At 40.9% G+C, this 18,692-nt stretch overlaps 1 protein-coding gene across 1 annotated transcript; it reads left to right on the forward strand.

The window, feature by feature from the left end:
• The first annotated feature begins 218 nt into the window (after positions 1 to 218).
• On the forward strand, positions 219 to 14,695 carry rab18a (RAB18A, member RAS oncogene family). The gene is made up of 7 exons (XM_069667345.1): positions 219 to 375; positions 2,495 to 2,550; positions 7,928 to 7,989; positions 9,275 to 9,347; positions 10,943 to 11,061; positions 11,597 to 11,663; positions 12,835 to 14,695. Exons 1-7 carry the CDS (start codon positions 308 to 310, stop codon positions 13,002 to 13,004), a joined length of 615 nt encoding a protein of 204 aa, XP_069523446.1. The 5' UTR covers positions 219 to 307; the 3' UTR covers positions 13,005 to 14,695.
• The last annotated feature ends 3,997 nt before the right edge of the window (positions 14,696 to 18,692 follow it).

Here is an 18,692-nt window from a genome sequence, read left to right on the forward strand (position 1 = left end):
ACTGGTAGGTTCCCATTTTGTTCCACTAAGGTTAAAAAAATATGCTTATTAAAATTCTATTTATTAAGATATTAATATAGTGTCTGCTATCTCGTGTAATAATAAAGATAACCTCATCCTTTAACCATGTACATGCACTAAGCGGAAGTGCCAAAAAGTCACACCGGATATGGTTGGAGTGAGACATCTCACCCTATAACTCTCTGTTGCAAGCTGTAAACAGGAGCGCAAGTTACTCAGGCACGTCAGTTTAAACAGTCTGTTATAGCTATTTATTGACAGTAACGCCGCTAACCGTGAACGGAAAATGGAGGACGATGTACTAACGACGCTGAAAATACTGATCATTGGTGAAAGTGGAGTTGGCAAATCCAGGTAAGCTGAAGATATCTCCTAAGAAAATGATGTCGTGGCTCACTGTTAACGTTAGCTAGCTAGCGTTAGCTTAGCAGCAGAGCCAAAAATGTAAAGTTGTGATATTATAGAGCGTTTAAAAATGATTCAGGAGGTTGTCCTCTTCTTTCTTTTTAAAGAGGCTACACTGTCTTTTTTATATAAAGCGAACATTAGGCTTAAGTTGTGCTGCCTGTCCAGCTAACCTCAGCTAGCTGACGGTAGCTGAATGTGACATCATCTTTGTTAACGTCTCATGTAGCTGTTTGAAGATGTTGCAATCGAGACCACTTTTCTGCCATGTCTAATTGGCTTTAATGCCCCATGCGTGGGCAGTTATCTAAGTTGTACCTGAGTGTTAGCAAACATAAAAAAATATGAGTAGTTATAGGAACGGTTTTTGTTGCAGATATTTGTGTTATGCAAGGAGCGATCACTGTATCTGATCTCATTAACTGTATTGGCAGCGGTCGTTTGCTCAACCATGTGCTACAAAAATTAAAACAAGCACAACCACACAAATATCTAATATATGGAATAGCTTGATCAGAGGTCATGCTTCAGTAAGCTTAGCCTCTCCAGATGGATTAAACTGCATGACTTTTAGCACACATTTTTTCATTATGTGGTAATCAGAAATCCAAGTTGGCTAACTCAATTCAGTCTAATATTTAAAGCAGTATATTGCTCAAACCCACATTAGTCTGGCTGTTTGCCAACAGAGAGGAGTGCACTTTCAGGTTGTTGGATCTACATGAATGTGGTCCAGACAGCATGAAAGAATCCTGATAGACAGCCTGAGCCATCAACCATCACACTGTAAACTCGAGGTAACGAGTTCAGCATGCCTTCCATAGTTATAATACAGTACACAGGTAATTTAGTGCCTGAAGCTCTGTTTGAAGCCTTTTGACAAGTCATCTGTCTGATGACTTCGCCTCAGATGCTCAAAATAACAAATGATATACGGCTTTCAGTGTACTAAACCCAAGACACGGATCTCCAACGTGATCAACAAGACATTAAAAGTAAAAGGGATAATTTTGGATCGCTTGTGTGTATACGACTTTCTTTCTCCCTCCATTTACTTTTTAGAGTTATCCTACTAAGATATTTTTGACAATAACACACAAGAGTAATTTGTATCTTGGGTCTGTTCCTGTTTTAGTTTTATTCTGGAAAGGTTTTTTTGTTCGTTTTTTTTTTCACATTTTGTCCAGCAGTGCAAGTTGTTTACTTATTGGGATGGCATTCTCTGTTTTGACCATGCACAGAGGAAGGTCTGTGTTTATGCCAACACCATAACATAAACCTAGGTTTGCTTATATTTCCACAAAACAGTACTGGTTATGACAATTTTTCCAGAAATCAATATGGTATGATTATTAAATAGGCTTCTGCTTAATACAGTAAACCAGTTCAGACTATGATTAGTCTTAAATGTCAGTATTTGAATTACCTAAGCCAGTTGTGGACTGACTGGACTCATTTTTGAGTAGCAAACAGATATTTAATTTGTTTCCCTGCAATTTGTAGAAGCCTTAAATCATCATGGAGATGTCTGCCTGGCAATGACTACACAAGTTTCATTTTACCCGAACAGATGAGCCACAGAGAACGCATTTCGAAACTTGGCTGTCTCCAAGCATAGTTCATATGTTGTGTGGACCCTAAACAAGAAACACTCATTGCTCCAGCATCCCTCCTCATGAGCAAAAATAAGAGAGTCATGCTTGGGTCAGAGGAAAGCAGTGAGCTTATCCCAATCATCAGCGCTGTGATTAAAGTCTATGCAGTTGATGAGTCATAGCTTAGACATGAACCCTGACCTGACTGCAATCTAGCAGTGATATCATCTCCAGCTGTAACAGAAGTAATGCAAGTGAAAGACGAAGTGATCAATAGAAAGAGATACGAAATTTGATACGTCTGGTGCCGCAGGACGGGTTATGTGTACGGAGCAAAAGGATGCTTTAATCCCAGACCAAAGGCTGCCTCGAACTGTGTGAATTTGAGTTAAAACTAAAAAAGATACGCTGCTGTTTTTGTTAGTGATTCATGACGAGTCCTGATCTAAATATTACCTTCTTCCCGTCCACAGCCTCCTCTTGAGATTCACAGATGACACATTTGACCCGGAACAATCAGCAACAATAGGTGAGTCACACATCTGAGGTCACTTTATGAGAGAGGGAAAATATTTGTCAGGTATAAGGTTGCGTCACAAGGTGGTGACAACTGCAAGATAATCATCATCAGCATGTCAAAATAGGTCAGAAACACTAATGTAACTATAACTTAATTCAAAATAAATGCAAACAATAAACATTCAAATGATTATGAGCAATAATTTTTGGTTGTATAAAAAGCACTGGAAAATTGATAGTGTAGGTAGGGGACATGTAGGCTTATTGATTAATAATGAACTGAAGAATGGAGAAAATATAAACTTGTTAAGGGCCGATGTTGTGCAAGTGCAACCTATAAATATACATGATACTAAGTGGCCACTTAAATGGGTATACCTGTCAAGTCAACTTTAACTCAACTTCAAATTCAAGCCCTTAATTCTACCAAATGAATGCTACTGAGGCTCAGGTGTCTAATGTACTACATTTACAAACATGAGGGAGGAAGAATATTAAAATAACACATTTAAATATAACAGTCCATCACTACATCACCCCGAATGATGGCCTTAGCAATAAACTATAGTTCAATTACAGGTTGGGTGTCAGACATATTGTGTATATTGTTAAAAAGATCATGGTTTTTACACCCTTAGATATTGTACAGATAATTGCCTCTATATAAAGACGGATCAAAACAATGATACAGGAACTAAATTGGTAATATTTGCTCGCTTGTGGGTTAGCAGACTGTTGTCACAGTTGCTGCGTTAAAGCAAACAAGAACAAATGACAAGGACAGATTGCTGGAGCTGACTCTTCAGCACCAGACAGCCGGGATGTGATGCAACTCTCCTACTACTTGGCTTAAATCACAGCAGCATTTAGAAAGTAAGCTGAATGTCAAATGGCCAAATATTGTTTGGCTCGCTCTGAGCCATCGGTTTGAATCCCATTTATTGAACCATAACTGCGTTTAAACGTGGGTGTTATTTTACAGCGCACAGACAGAACAGACAGCTAGCAGACTGTCAGGAGATATAAACTGGATTTGACAGGAAATATATTTGTTTAGAATCTCACACCTCCCTGAAAGTGTGACACATTACTGCCCATTTTAAGCTTCATAAAGGCAGAATATTTAGTAGACCTGTTGTGCTGCATGCATTTGATTGTGTGAGTGTACCGAATCAAATGACCCAGGAGTGTACATTAAAGGGGGTATTATGCTAATTTCAAGCTTCAGATTTCACTCTGTGATACCTGTGGAGTAGCTTAGCATAATTTACAGTTAAAAGAAACCTCATTTTTCTCACACTGGTGCTCTGTGTAGGCCTTCATACAGCCTCTGCCTGAAACTCAATCAGCTCTGTCCCTTTAAGAAACCCTGCCTCTACAAGCCCACTTTCTTCTGATTTGCCAGCTCTCCGAAGCCTGCTGAGGCTGCGCTTTGTGACATCACAAAGTACAGCGTGTAGAAAAAAACTTTGTGAAACCTGGTGTTGACAGATTTGAAACTTCACCCACGTTTAGTCTGGACATCCAACATTGTAAAATTATAAGTCTTAAAATGTGAAACAGCACAATACCCCCTCCTTAATGAATTTGTCTTAAGCTCTGTTAATATGACAGTAACTTGTCCTTGAAGTTGGTTATGCCAGTGTTCAGACTTCAAACATAGTGTTGGTGCCAATAGTTTGTAGATAAGCTCATAAGGTCTGTCAGAATATTTGTGCCATCATTGTCCAGTACTTTGTATGGAGTTAAAGTTTAGGCCACTATAAAAAGAACAATGGCTCCCACATTAAGTAAAGTAGACATAAAGTGTTGTTAATTCTGCTTCCTTGTCCCCAAACCCTGATGAGGCTGCTGGCAGATTCTGTAAATTGCATCAATCCACAAAATGATAGAAATCTTCGCATCTGCTCCAGGACCAGAACTGGCTCAGTCACCATGCTCGCTTCTTGTGTCAATTGCACGCGCTGTGTGTGATGCAAATAATCTAAAACGGTCAAAGATGTTTTTTATACTGGAATCGAAAACAAGGTCACCATGCAGACATGTTGTCAGTGAGCCGCCTGGTGAGCTTGGAGTTAAAGTTACCATCATGTCCCACATTCTCACAGCCAGAAAAGTTGAGCTATTTCATTAATTTCAAACTTAAAGAGGAGTTTGGAAAGAAATCCTGCAGCAGAGCAGGCTGGTAATATGTTGAAATCATTGGTACATTAGAAGTGAAGGTTTTCTGGTGGACCTGAAAATGATGTCAGCTACTCTTAATGGTCTAAATAATTTGATTCACCAAGGACACAGGACCCGAGGCAGTAACAACCAGAAACAGCCTCAATGCTACTCAACATTTATAACCACATTGACGTCGGTTTGTCTCCCTTAACTAGCGTGATTTGGTTAACAGTTTGCAGCTCACAATGCTTACTTTGTTAAACCCACAGCACAGATTCAAGGAGAGGTTGAGCACTTAAAACACAGTTTTTTCAAGGTCAAGGCCTGGATAACTTCTGTTTTACTGGGCCAGCTGGGGATCTTTGCCAAACAGATGTCTTTATTGGAATCAAGCCTCCCTCATTGTCTGCAGCTCCCTCACATTCAGAAATCACTTTAAATCCAGTATCACTTGATGTCAATTCATCCTTTACAACTAAAGGAGTTCTGAGGTTGTTTTAGCTCTCACACTATAGTGTCACATTAGCACACAGTTTATTGGCCTACAGGTATTAGATAGGAAAGTGCATCACAGTCTAACATTGACTCACCGTTTCACCTGCTGCCAGCAACCGAAAAGTTGGAGGACTTGATGTATTGTTCTCAGTGTATATTTGTCCTACAATTAGTGCTGCCCTCTAAATGTCAATGATTAAACTTTCGTTTTGTTAGTTGAATGTGATGCATTTTAGGAAGCAACAGCATGGCACGCTGTAAACTTTGCAAACAGGGTTTAAAACCGACCTTCCAGTGCTCATTGTTCATTTCAGACATTTTTACTGTGAGCCAAATTATCCACAGAGGTCTCTTCCTCTTGTAGAGCAAACAAAAATGTGACTAAAACAGTCAAAAAACACTGAGTAAAGCAGTTTTAATGTCAAAAATCAGTGTTTCTCTGATGCTCTTTTTCAACACACTAGGGGCGTCAAGGTCAGCTGAGAGCTGAGCTGCCACTAACTTATTTAAGTAGGTTACAATACCATCCTTTGTCTATAATGCTCATCCTGTTCAGCGTCGCTAGGTGGGGCTGGAGCCTATCCCAGTTGTCATTGGGCGAGAGGCGGTCTACTGGTCGCCAGTCAATCACAGGGCTGACACATAGAAACAGTCAACCTTTCACGCTCAAATTCCAAACCTGCAGTCAATTTTAGAGTCACCAATGAACGAGCATGTCTTTTGACTGTGGGAGGAAGCAGGAGTACCCGGAGGGAACCAACGCATGCACGGGGAGAACATGCAGACTCCACACAGAAAGGCCCACTACGTCCGAATGGGTATTTGACCCAGGAACCTTCTAGCTGTAGCTATGCAGAGGTCTCTTCCTTTCCAAAACAATCAGATTGTCTGTTAATTAAAAGTGTTAAAAACACTGTATGAAGACTTTTCCTGTTAGAATTAGTGACGCTCCTAGGCTCTAAGCTTAGCTCACTTAGACCGAAACCCTGCATCTGGTTACATTACAGACTTAATAAGACGGTGACGTGACTTGAAACACTTGAAAATAGTTGGCTGGACATGTTTTAATGTCTGGCTGACAGCTGGCACTTACAGAAACCTCTGAGTCTGGTACAGCCCTGCAAACAATGGCTGTTTTCTGGTCCAACATCAACAGCTTGGCCTGCACAGATCAGCCCGACTTTGACTTCCAAGTCTTGTTGTGTTGTGATGATATGAACGTGTGCTTTACTGCGTGTACTCTGTAGAAAAGCTTGTCCTGCATAAAGCAGGACAGACTGGTCACGGCTCAGGAAAATGTTTAGTGTAAACTCCTCTCCACATGCATCTGGCAGCAGTATCAGAGCAGCCCTGCTGGACTCGAGGACGAGCGAGTGGTTGTGATTGTGTGAGCAGTCTGTCTTTTTGTGTGTGGTGCTGTATGTTATAAATCCTCGGTCTGTTTTCATGTCCACTTTTCTCCTCCTTTGTTTTCACTCCAAACTTGAACTCCTCTTCCCAGTTCCAGATGTAAAAACAAGCCCATCACAAACGTACATTTCCCTGCTAAATCTGTCAGTGGATGCTAAAACTGTGACCGACGTATCATCCAGACACTGACACACTGCACAAAGGCAATACAGGAGATTTACTTGTTGAGGTTAGGAGGGACAACACAGTTATTTTCATGTACATGTCTGTTCCTTTGGGACCTGGTAGGATTTACAGCGCTGAATCATTGCTCTCTGAGCCGTTTCACAGGTGGTGGGTTTTTATTTTTTTTATGCAAATCTGCATCGCTCTCAGTCGAGGACATTAAACCACACTGTCCCTTTGTGGTGGGTATGAATGAACAGTCACACTGTAATTTAAGTACAGGACATGGGATGGGCTTAATGCCAGTCCAAAATTTTGGGGTAAGCAGAAGTTCAGGGACGCTGTGTGGTGCGGATGTTTTTGCAATACATCATCGCTAATTATAGTCTGTCCGCTTTATTTAATATATTTAAACACAGATGAAACAGAAATGGCCACAAAAAAGAAAGATTAAAGTGAGTATTAACTGTAAATCTATGTCCACCATGCAAGCTAAAAGAGGAGTACAAAATAAGCAATCAATCAACAAGTTTCGAGGTTTATTTATGGCAGGTTAAACTATTGAAATAGCGCTTGGAGGTCCCCGTAAAGTAATCAATCAGACAGCTGCAGCTCGTCCAAAAGGCTGCTGCAGTTCTCGCCAACACCAAGACAGGGAAGCACATAACAACACTCCTTAAATCACTGCATTGGTATTGATTTTAAAATCTCGTTACTCTTCTATAAAGTACAAAAAACATCTTTTATTAACTTGAACACTGTACAGCATCCAGCCCCCAAACCAAACAAGGTGAAGCAGCCTTTAGATTATATTTTTACCTGTGGAACAAACTTCATGATACCTGACGTCTGCTAAAACTGTCAGCTGATTTAAAACAATTCGGTTTACTGCTGCTTTCCAATGATTTAGATGCATAAGTTCGATATAAACTATATATTTTTTATTGTCTTTTTATCGTCTCTAATGTCATGGTTTTTTTATACTGTATTTAAATGAATTACCTTGCGTTTCAAAGGTGCTTCATTAATGAGCTCTCTTTGCCTTGCCTTGGCAGTACATGGCAGCACCTGTAGGAGCCATTAAACTGGGAATGAAGCAGGATGAGGTTATCAGGACAGCATGAGTGACTGACTGACTTGTCATTGTCTAGGTGTCGACTTCAAAGTGAAGACCATTTCTGTGGACGGCAACAAGGCAAAGCTTGCGATATGGGTGAGTGACAGAGCGTGTTCATTCTTCTGTAACACTCATGAAACAAAAATGTGTCAGTTGGAGCAGAGATTACATTTTTTCTCACATGTTTTGGCACATTTCTTGAAACATTCTTTAACTTTTCAACACTGAAGATGCATTTCCAAAAACAGTGCATAGTTTCAGCAAAACACTGTAGTTAAGCTGCAAACGGCTGTAACTCACCCCAAACATTTGATTCATGTGTCAGAACAAAGTTTATGTGCCAATAAGTAACACATACAGTACCACCAAAATGACACGTTTCTTTGACATTATGCAAAACCAGGGTGGTTAAAGTGTTTGGATGTTTTGTCAGAACGAGTTTGGACCCGGAAAGTGTTTCATCTCTTCACTTACAAACAGACTTGTCCTGCATGTTTTTACTGACACTGAATGCTGCTTTGGATCAAAGTGGAAACTCTTCAGATTTTAAGAGTCCAATGTTTCACAATGAAGCAGAAGAGCACTAAAAATTGCCTGAATGTGAGGAAAAGCAGTTTTATTTTCCCTGCATGGTTACACAAAACACATTACTAAACAGAAGAACATATAAAATATACTCAGCGCTGCACATGTATCCTGTCAATACCAAAAAAACACACGCTTGCAGAACAAAACACAGGCCTACTATGCAGGAGTTAAATCCACTGACAAAATAAAGTTACAGTGCTGCTGTCTGTTTGGACACACCGGCAATTTAGTGATCAATTTAGCAGACTTCACGGCCACTCCGTATCAGTGCAATTATGTAATGTGGCAACTTCTTTGGTTGAACTATTCTGCATGTGATGATTTACACAATGAAAGAATTCAAAAATATGTCAGTGATTTTTAATGACAAGAAATAATCTATTTTGATCACAAAGACATTCAACAACATTAACAACCAATATTTGTTTTGTTATTTGCCTGAATGTGCTTAAACATTTGCAACTGGCACAAGTCAGTAAAAGAATATGTGAGGAATTTCACATTTTCTTTTATTGACTTGAACTATTATTTGAGAATTGAGCCCAAGCAACTGAGAAAATCTCCAACCATCAAATGCCTCTATGACTCCAGCCTGCCTGTTCCTCCAAGTAGCCAGAAGATGGCGCCTATGTCCCACTATTTCTGCCTCCGTGCTCCTTAAGGGACACAGAGGAGTCAGTTGTTGTTTCTGTCTGTCTGTCTGTCTGTCTGTCTGTCTGTCTGTCTATCTTGGTCTTCTTCTGTTTGTGTCTGCCAGTGTGTCCAGTGATGCTGAACTGGTTGTGTTTTGCAGGACACTGCTGGACAGGAGCGCTTCCGAACACTGACGCCCAGCTACTACCGCGGTGCCCAGGGAGTCATCCTGGGTAAGCCGAGCTGTTGACGCCATTATTGCTCAAACACCTGTGTGTGTGTGCGCGTGTGTGTGCGCCCTCTTCACTTCAGCGTCAGACCCCTGGTTGTTAAAAAAGAAAGTGATGGCTTTTCATCCTGTGACCCACACACACGCATACACTCCTGCCTCTCTCTCTGGAAGTTAGTTTATAGCCTTAAGTCAGACTCCTCATACGGACATTCATGTACAGTACGTTGATGAACACACACACAGGAACTCCGTTAAACCTCTTAAACAGACTTCCTTTGGTTTTTGACCGCTCTAATGATATATGGAAATACAAGATGAGCGCTCCCGTGTGATGCTATCAGAAGACTTAATGCCTTTTGACATTATTTATTCAGGCTCTAGTAGACTTCATCACTCTTTACACGATTGTTTTAAAGTTAGTATCATTCAGGATTTCTGTGTGTCATGATTTTGATAATGAATCCAAAATGAATGGGAAAGCTTTGGATTTGGATCATTAACAAAAGCCAGTATTTTAAATCCACCCTTGCCTATTTGCTCGTGTCCAAAGTTTAAAAAAACACTTAAAATGAACATAGTGTTGTTCACTGGTCGCCTGCAGCTGCACCTTTGGACACACCATGGTCACTGCTCGAGTGAGACAAAGAAAGTTAAACAGAACGGGAAAATCCTGCTGCTCTCTGAAGGCAACATTTTCTCTTCCCTTTTGGACATGATATTCTCATAATGAATTAATTTTACTTGCAATTAATCTTTGGAAAAGACAGTATTCCTACTAAGCTGTGTAAATGGCTAATGAAAATGAATACTCCACTAATATTACATGCAGCTGTTCATACAGAGATTAACTCAATCAGTCGGTCTGGTAGTTGTAGTATTACTGCAGCACTGAATAGCGCCACAAGGTGGTGTCTCTTGTCTTTTGGGTTTGTGCTCGTGAAGCATTCAGAGTGCCCGTGTGACGTGCTCCGACCAAGTGAAGAGACTCCTCAGTAACGAGTCGGTGCAGGTTATTTGTCTACATTCTGCCGCTCATGTATGATTAGAGAACCTGGCATTGTATTGTCCATTTTAAGTACAGTAAAATAAAGTGCCGTGTGGAAATCCTCGAGCTGTCTGACTCTCTGAGCTAACCAGCTCTCCTGGGGCTTCTGCTAACTGCGACATGCCGCTCCCCTCTCCACCTACACCAGCAACGTTTCACCATAAACAGACAAGAGGCCAGTCGTCACAAACTGCTGTAAAGATCCACCTCAGACAGAAAATCAGAATGTGCTGTATGTCCAAAAAATGCTCCTAAAAACTTAATAATATCAACATTTATAAATCCTCACTTGGAATATTTATACCAACAATACTTTATATAGTTTAACTCGCATCAAATGCAGAATATTTTCACATCCGGAAGCCATCACCAAAGTGGCTCATAACTGAGCTGATAAAATGATTCCCAGGCTGCAAATTTGTCCCATTGTTGAATCATTGATGCAGAGTTATAAAAATATGTAGATAATGGTTCTTACTTTGTACCTAAAGTCACTAATAAATGTGCAGTATATATATATTGATCTGTCCTCCTCCTGTGCTTTGCAACAGTTTACGATGTCACACGACGGGAAACCTTCACCAAGCTCGACAACTGGCTCAACGAGTTAGAGACGTACTGCACACGGAACGACCTCGTGAAAATGCTTGTGGGGAATAAAATCGATAGGGTGAGTGTGTTTGTGGTGATGTATGAAATGTGTTTCCACTCAGGCTAACAAGCGTGTGTGATTAAAGAGGGGCAGCACATTAGGATGTTTAAATCCAGCATGTCCCACTTGTGTCTTTGGCTTGAGTTGTTATGATCAAAGACGTTCTGAATGGAGTTAAATTCTGCTTTTCTACAAACTTAAATTTGTTTTTCTGAATTTAGAGATGCAAATAAACAGATCTAACTTTGTTTTGAACATATATTGCACAGAAGAGAAAAATAAATTGGCAAAAATAATCATCTTTTTTAAAAGTCAGCTTACAGCCATTTGACAAATGACCGAACTAAACGACGGTGGCAGACCCGCGTTCATATTTCTGGAAGCTGCTGTTTTACCAGGATAAAAATGCCCACTAAGTAGAGCATTATGAATTTATTGTGTCCTGTTCTTTCTCTGTGAAAATCACTTTTCCTCTCCACCCTGTGACGACCACAGTAGCTGACAGCTCCGCCCGGCAGACCTCAAATAAGCCATTACCTCTCTTTTGTTTTAGGAAAACCACGAGCTAGACAGGGCCGAAGGGCTGAAGTTTGCAAGAAAACATTCCATGCTTTTTATAGGTAAGTCGGGAGGATTCCCTGCTCTACAAAGACCTGCTGGGCATGAGTTACAGCAGACTGTTACACAGGGGAAACAGCTTTTGAATAACTATCATACTTGCTGAGGAATGCTCTCGAAGTTCTATTTATAAAACAGGATTCATATATCATCTACACGTGCTCTCGTTTTTTCCTTCTACGTTTTCTTTTCAAGATTTTCAGTGAATGATTTCTTGAAAAAGTTTACCTAGTTTTTTGTCATGGACTGTGAATGTTATTTTATACTGATCTTTCCTAAGCCAAGGAATTTCCTAATATATATATATATACATCCTAATTTGGCTTTTAAAACAAAAAAATCTTTATTTTTCTCTGGTTATTACTATTTTAATATTTCTGGATATCATCTTATGTTGGTGTAGATTATATCCCCAAATAACCCTCTATGGTTCACTATGAGTTTCCGGGGTTGACAGTTATTGTTACAGTATTTTCCAGTTTCCACCACTCGCTGGTGCAGCCTGGAAGCCCAGCAGATGATGACATCAAGATAAAAGAGCCCGATTGATCCGGGATATTTGAAACTGATCTCCAGTTTTTAGGAGCCATAAAGAGAATTTTTGAGCTGGAATGAAAATAAATCTTTTCTACAAGGATTGTGCAAAGGCTCCTCTCTTCATCAAATTACTTCAATAAAATCTGATGCGTTACAAATCTTATGTTATGCATTATATTTTCATATATTTGTTTCCCATGCTCTTATTATTATTGCTGCGCGGTATCCTTTTTTAAGATCACTCCGTCCCTGTTCATGTGAGGCACTAGGGGCATTTATTTCCTTACTGTAAAGCCCTTTTAGCTGTTTTTCTTATATAGAAGGTGCTCTACAAATAGTTTTTATCACTGTTATTATGCATCTCCTCGCCTGTGATGCTCTGCTGCATGTGCTGCAGACAGTGCTTCTAGAGTTGGAGCAGGCTCTACAGGAAAAACCTTGATGGCAGTGTTTCTTAATTACCACAGCCAGACAGATAAATCTCTAATGGGCCTGATAATATTGTCAGAAAATTCCAGCATTTCCAGTCTCTCATTTTTTTTCTGCCTCTTTCTCCTCTCCGCTATATCTGTTCCCTGCTCCTCCACTCCTCTTCTTTCCCTCCTTTATTCCTCCGTCTACGCTCTGTTCCTCCAGAGGCGAGTGCCAAGACCAGGGACGGTGTTCAGTGTGCGTTTGAGGAGCTCGTGGAGAAAATTATCCAGACCCCCGGTTTATGGCAGAGCGAGACCCACGGCCGAGGAGTCCAGCTCACTGACGAAGATGCAGGAGGTGGCTCCTGCGGCGGCTACTGCTCCCTGGTTTAGACATCACACACGTTCATACACAAACGCATTCACACGCACATGTTCAAACATACATGTGAATACCATACAGTCAAAACATAGACACAACACGCACACAGACAGACCCCGCCCTCCCACTGTGAGCTGTCCTGAGCTGAGCTCCCTCCTCAGACATGAAGGCAGTGGAGGTCTGAGGGTCGACCGTCCACACACTCTCCCTGTGTTCACACAGACCTTTTGCACACTTTCTAATAACAGCGCTGCGCTAAAATGCAACTGCAGCTCAGCCTTCCTCTTAATGGAATTCGAGTGAGTTTTTCTCTCTTCCGTTTTCTTTTAAGTTTCAGTTTAGTGCAGTTTTGGAACCTTAGTCAAAATGTTCAGCATTCTCACTTTTCCATGATTCGTAGACGTAGAAATGAGTCCAAAAGTCTTAACCAAAGCTCGTCAGGCACATGGCTAAATCTCTGAAATATGATAATGAGAATGAAATGTTTTGACTAAGAGTTCCCTCTCGTCTCCAGCATGCTTATCGTCCTGGGAGCACCTTGCCTTAGCGAGCACATCTGTATCAATGCAGAGCCAACTTCTCTCCAGTGTTAGCCTTTCCTCTGCCCTGTCCTGTGCTTGATCCTGCCCCTCAGACTGAACATTTTGCTGCTTATGGAGAAGCTTATCAAGCCAGGCTGTTTTGTATTCTATTCCACCACTCTCTGTCTAAAGGCCTGGATCATGTGTTTCTTTTGTTGTCCACACAACTGCCTCATTTCTTCAGAATATAATAGAGTTACCAAGTGTCTGGAACGGCGTTTTACTGCTTTTATTGACTTGGACTTCAAACCTGTGGTGTGTTTTGAAGAGTGCATAAATCAAAGAGATTGGCACCAGCGAGCTTTCCACTGGGTGCCCGAAGAAGAGGGAACCTCTTAAAATTGCACGCCTTTGTTGTAACGAGTTGCTTTAATGGAGTGCGACTTACTGGCACTCCCTCACTCAGACAGATAATATCAGTAATATCACTAGCACTGCTTCAGTTTTTCATATACATCCTTTTGACTGGACCGAGACAAAGGAAAAGTGTTCAATATAAGACGGGCCAGTGAGTCATGAGGGTGTTTCCACTGGGTTTGGAAAATCAAAGACAAAGCTGTGTGCTCCACATCGCTAATGGATTTCACAGTACTCCTATCTCTGTGTTTTTGTATCCGAGAAGCAGTTATACATGTACTGTACCCCTGACCTCTGACCTTGTCTGTTGCATTCGAATGCTGATGTGTGTTCTTGGGGAATTCTGAGAGTGATCTTGTAGCCAGGGTTTGGTGAGAATGACGTGAAAACAGGCATGTCTTATCACAAAGACTTTTTTAAGCTCTTTTTAACTGCATGTGAAACTCTGCGTGCCATCTGTGTGTTTGTCCAGTGAACGGCCTTCACAGGTTCTTTACTATAAACACTTATATTAGCTGAAAACAAGTTTACCATTTTAATTTAATGGTATTATTAAACAAAGAGGAAGTAGGCTTTTAATCATTTAACTGGTTTAGCTGTCTTTTTTGTGTTTAAATATGTTGAACCATGTATACCTTGTAAATTGTGTGTATTTTAAGGAATTCAGTGGGATAATTCCTGTAAGAATTGTAAAGCTGAATGTAAACATATTTCACTACAAACTTCCCTGTATTAAACTAAATAAAGTTCTTTTTTTAAGCTAATTCAAGTGCAACTGTTTTAGGGGTGAAAGTAAAGGTTACTTTAATTAGAAATTAATCTGCTTGATTTAACGATTAGCTCTTTTAGTTAAAGAGGCCATATCTTTTTAAATGCGTATTCTCATATTTTGCATGGGTTTCACATTTTTGGGTGTTTATTGTTCACAGTGAAAACTGCATAATTCCATGCTTTTCCAGAATGACCTTTTTAAAAAGGTCGCCTCTGAAATGGGCCGTTCAGAACAGCTGCAGGTTTCTAAATAGAAACTTGCTTTGGCTGAAATCGACCGATCCTAGAGCAGCCATGTTTTCTACAACTTTGGAGTGACAGTGCAGTGCGGCCGCTCCCCCACGTGGGATCGCACACAAGGGGGAGGGGCTACATGGTCACTCCAAATACTGTCAGCCAATCATGGCTGAGGTCTAACCTTTAAATGGCAAAACGGCTTCACTTCAAGAGGAAGGAGAGGCTCTTAAAAATATTAAAATGAAAATATGTATACACTTTTTAAAATGAAACAAACTTCACCAACGTGATTCAAAAACACATTCGAATAAGAGAAAATTGAATGTATAGCTAACTTATGTTCCCTTTAAAGGTTTTGTAAATGCTCATCACCATTTCCTGAGTTCTTCAAATGCTTCTTTAGTCCTCCCAACAGTCCAAAACTTACAAACTCCTCATTTGCTATTTTAAATGACAGAAAAGCAGCAAACGTCTGCATTGAAGGGACTGAAAAAATTGATATTTTGCTTGGAAAATGCATCATCCATCATCCATACCGCTTATCCTGTTCAGGGTTGCGGGGGGCTGGAGCCTATCCCAGCTGTCATACGGCGAGAGGCGGGATACACCCTGGACTAATCGGCAATCACAGGGATGACACATAGAGACATACAACCTTTCACGCTCACACCCACACCTACGGGCAATTTAGAGTCACCAATGAACCTATTGAGCATGTTTTTGGACTGTGGGAAGAAGCCGGAGAATCCGCAGGCACAGGGAGAACATGCAAACTCCACATTTCGTTGGAACCGGGACTCGATCTGGGAACCTCCGCCAACTATGAGCCGCTAACCCGTGCACCATCGTTCAGCTTTTTGCTTGTAAAATGAAACGGGAACAATTAATTTCCTTTAAATCAACTCACTGATTTAAGTAACCACTGTACCACCAACATGTTGCTTAAATGCAAAGTCTAAGCTGTGTTATGGAGCTGTTTACATCGGTTACTCAGAGCATCGTTGTAAAAAATGTATGAATGTTCTTTAATGTTCAGATCTTGAGCAGAGATGACCGATGGCTCTGTTCCGTCGTTGCCATGTTGGAAATGTCACTGGTAGGTGATGGGATTTTCACTGAGCGGCCTTCACATTCCTCTGTCCTCCGAATAAAGAGTTGTGTTTAAACAGTGTCCGAGGAACCCTCAGACCCCAGACGTGTGATCTATCTAAATCATCCTGTTGGCAGACGTCTCAGGAAACACCACCACAGCCATAACTTACTCTACCAGTGCTTTAACTGGGATGTGCATAATTCCTGGGCGATTATGAAAGGGTCTGGGTCTGGCAGCGAGGACCCTTCCCTTGTAGCAGATCCCTCATCTCCTGCCCGCAGTCCAGGCAGCCGTCTGGAAATATGTCTCAGTCAAACAACAACAGAGGCACACGGCGTAATAGTGCCTTCATGTGGTCCAACCATGTGCTGAGCTGTAGCGCTGCTGTTTCCTCGTGTCTGCACTGGAAAAACATCAGCTACTCCAGGCTCTGAGCTGTCGATAATCAGAGAATAATTTACAAAGCAGGTCGATTCACATTCCTTTTATTGCCATATCACAAGAAGTAGGGCAGCGTGTAGCTTTCTAAAATCCCCTGTCACTTCTCTATTAAAACTGAACAATGCTTTTGTTTGGCGCAATTGAAAAGCCAGAAAATTAGACGTAATTGAGCCGTCTTTATTACGGCTGGCGCTAAATTGTTCTTATTATCTGATGGTTTTGTCGATTAAAACATCTTCATAAAGGAAAGCAGACGTCTCATAACCCGAGGTTCAATTGCTTTATTTAATCAGTCCCAAACTTTTTATACAATCATACACAACAGATGAAAGACGGTAATCATTACATTTAAGAAGATTGCAGGAGAAGAATTATTTAGAAATCCCTTTTTAATGTTTTTCCTTAGTAATTTATTGTTGATCAATTCATCATCATCATACAGTTGCAGTGATACAGAGAGAAGCATGGAGAAATATGTGGCATGAAAATGTTAAGCGAGAATTAAATATAATTGCCAGAATAAAGTTAAATACAAAATAAGAGTTACAATGCAAAAGAGTTATTTACGAGTGAACAGTATAAGGCAGTGTTTATGTCAGCATATTGCACAGTTGATTATCTAGCTTATGTACAGTAAGAGTTTAGTGCACAGTGTGGCGTTGCGGTGCATCCCAGGGGAATGAGCCTATCACTGAATGTGCTCCTGTGCTTAACCAGCACATCATGGAGTGGGTGGGAGACATTGCCCAAGATAACAGCATCCTCCTCTCCGACACCACTGTCAGAGAGTCCAGCTCCACCCCCACAGTTGCAGTCAGTAAGATTAAAATGTGCAATGAGACCTTGTTTCAAAAAGTAAGGTCAAAGGTGGGAGTCCAATCCCTGCACAAAATCGTCTTCACTCTACAGGCTTTCCTCTGATGTTGATTTTTCCCCCCTTGCAAGAAGGCCTCTATATCTATATAAGATGTTCATAATGACCATGCTAACATGGTGACATTATATCCTTGGTGTAATGTTTACCCTGTTTGCTATCAAAGTGCTAATTAGAAAATTGTAGCACATTAGCATGCTACGGTTTACTAATTAGCACAATAAACACAACACAGCCAAGCCTGAGGGAAGTGTCGTTCGTTTTGCAAGTAATTGATCTTAATCAAAGTATGAGACAAATTAAAAACTTGACCTTATGATGGCGCTACATGAAGAGTTATTTTTATATAAAGAGGTCACCAAAGTCAGAAAGCTTCATCCTTTAGCGTCACAAATGTCTGTCCACAATTTCATGTCAATTTGTTTTGACATATTTCAATCCTGAGCTGGACTGTGTAGAACAGGGGTTCCCAACCACCGGGCCGTGGACCAGTACCGGGTCTAGGGTCGTTTAGTACCTGCCCCCCCCCCACCGGTCCGTCAGAAATGTTATAGCTAGTGTCTGGTACGTGTAGTCAAAAAGGTTGGGAACTCCTGGTTTAGAAGGAGTGGTGGTGGCCGCAGTGAAGTCACTCATTGGTTTGTTTGACAACGATTTTGAATCCTTGAGTTTTCCTGTCACAATCTGGAGAGGAGCGAGGGCTAAGCAAGCGTGAAGTTAGAGCTAACGCTAGCAGTAGCTTGACAAACGAGGTGCATCTGTAAGTCAAAGTAAATGGATGTATTGATGCTAATTTTGGCGAGCAAAAAAACAGGCTTTAAAACATAGAGCTGAAAAATGTACAGCTGAATCCTCAAAGTGTCTTTAAGCATAACCTAACAATGTGGACCCACTGCACGCAACCAATTCACCTGAACTTGCAGCCGCAGAGCCTCGCTGGTCACTTGTTAGCATGAACTGAGGTGTCTTTTTAATCCAAACAGCTCCCAGGTTGTTTTACTTTTTACAGTATAACACAGTTTTCTTGAAATGGATAATTATGACGTAATGAGCGAGAAAAGCTGTTAAAAAGTGATGCTGCCAACCTGGTGGTATCCCAGCATGCATTGAGCAGCGAAGCAGCCGCTTGCAATACACAATGAAAGGGGGGCGAATTTTTAGCCTTGTCGTTGTATACGCACCTTAACCCTGAAGACATTTTTCAGGTCCCTGTGCTGGCGACTTGTCAATCACAGTTAGCCCCGCCCTAAAACACACCCTGTTTTATTTTTAAGTTTACTCTAAATGGCACCATGATTTACAAAGAAATCAAGGGAGACGTAGGCTCATTTTCTAATTGATTTCT

Source organism: Semicossyphus pulcher, unplaced genomic scaffold (genome assembly GCF_022749685.1).
Source record: "Semicossyphus pulcher isolate SPU_LCO1_2020_fin unplaced genomic scaffold, fSemPul1.0.p SCAF_18, whole genome shotgun sequence".
Taxonomy (NCBI): Eukaryota; Metazoa; Chordata; class Actinopteri; order Labriformes; family Labridae; genus Semicossyphus; species Semicossyphus pulcher.

Coding starts and splice junctions, on each gene's coding strand:
- rab18a (XM_069667345.1), top strand. CDS start 308: ATGGAGGACGATGTACTAACGACGCTGAAAATACTGATCATTGGTGAA. Junction 2,551..7,927: donor GGAACAATCAGCAACAATAG/GTGAGTCACACA, acceptor GTCATTGTCTAG/GTGTCGACTTCAAAGTGAAG. Junction 11,664..12,834: donor ACATTCCATGCTTTTTATAG/GTAAGTCGGGAG, acceptor CTGTTCCTCCAG/AGGCGAGTGCCAAGACCAGG.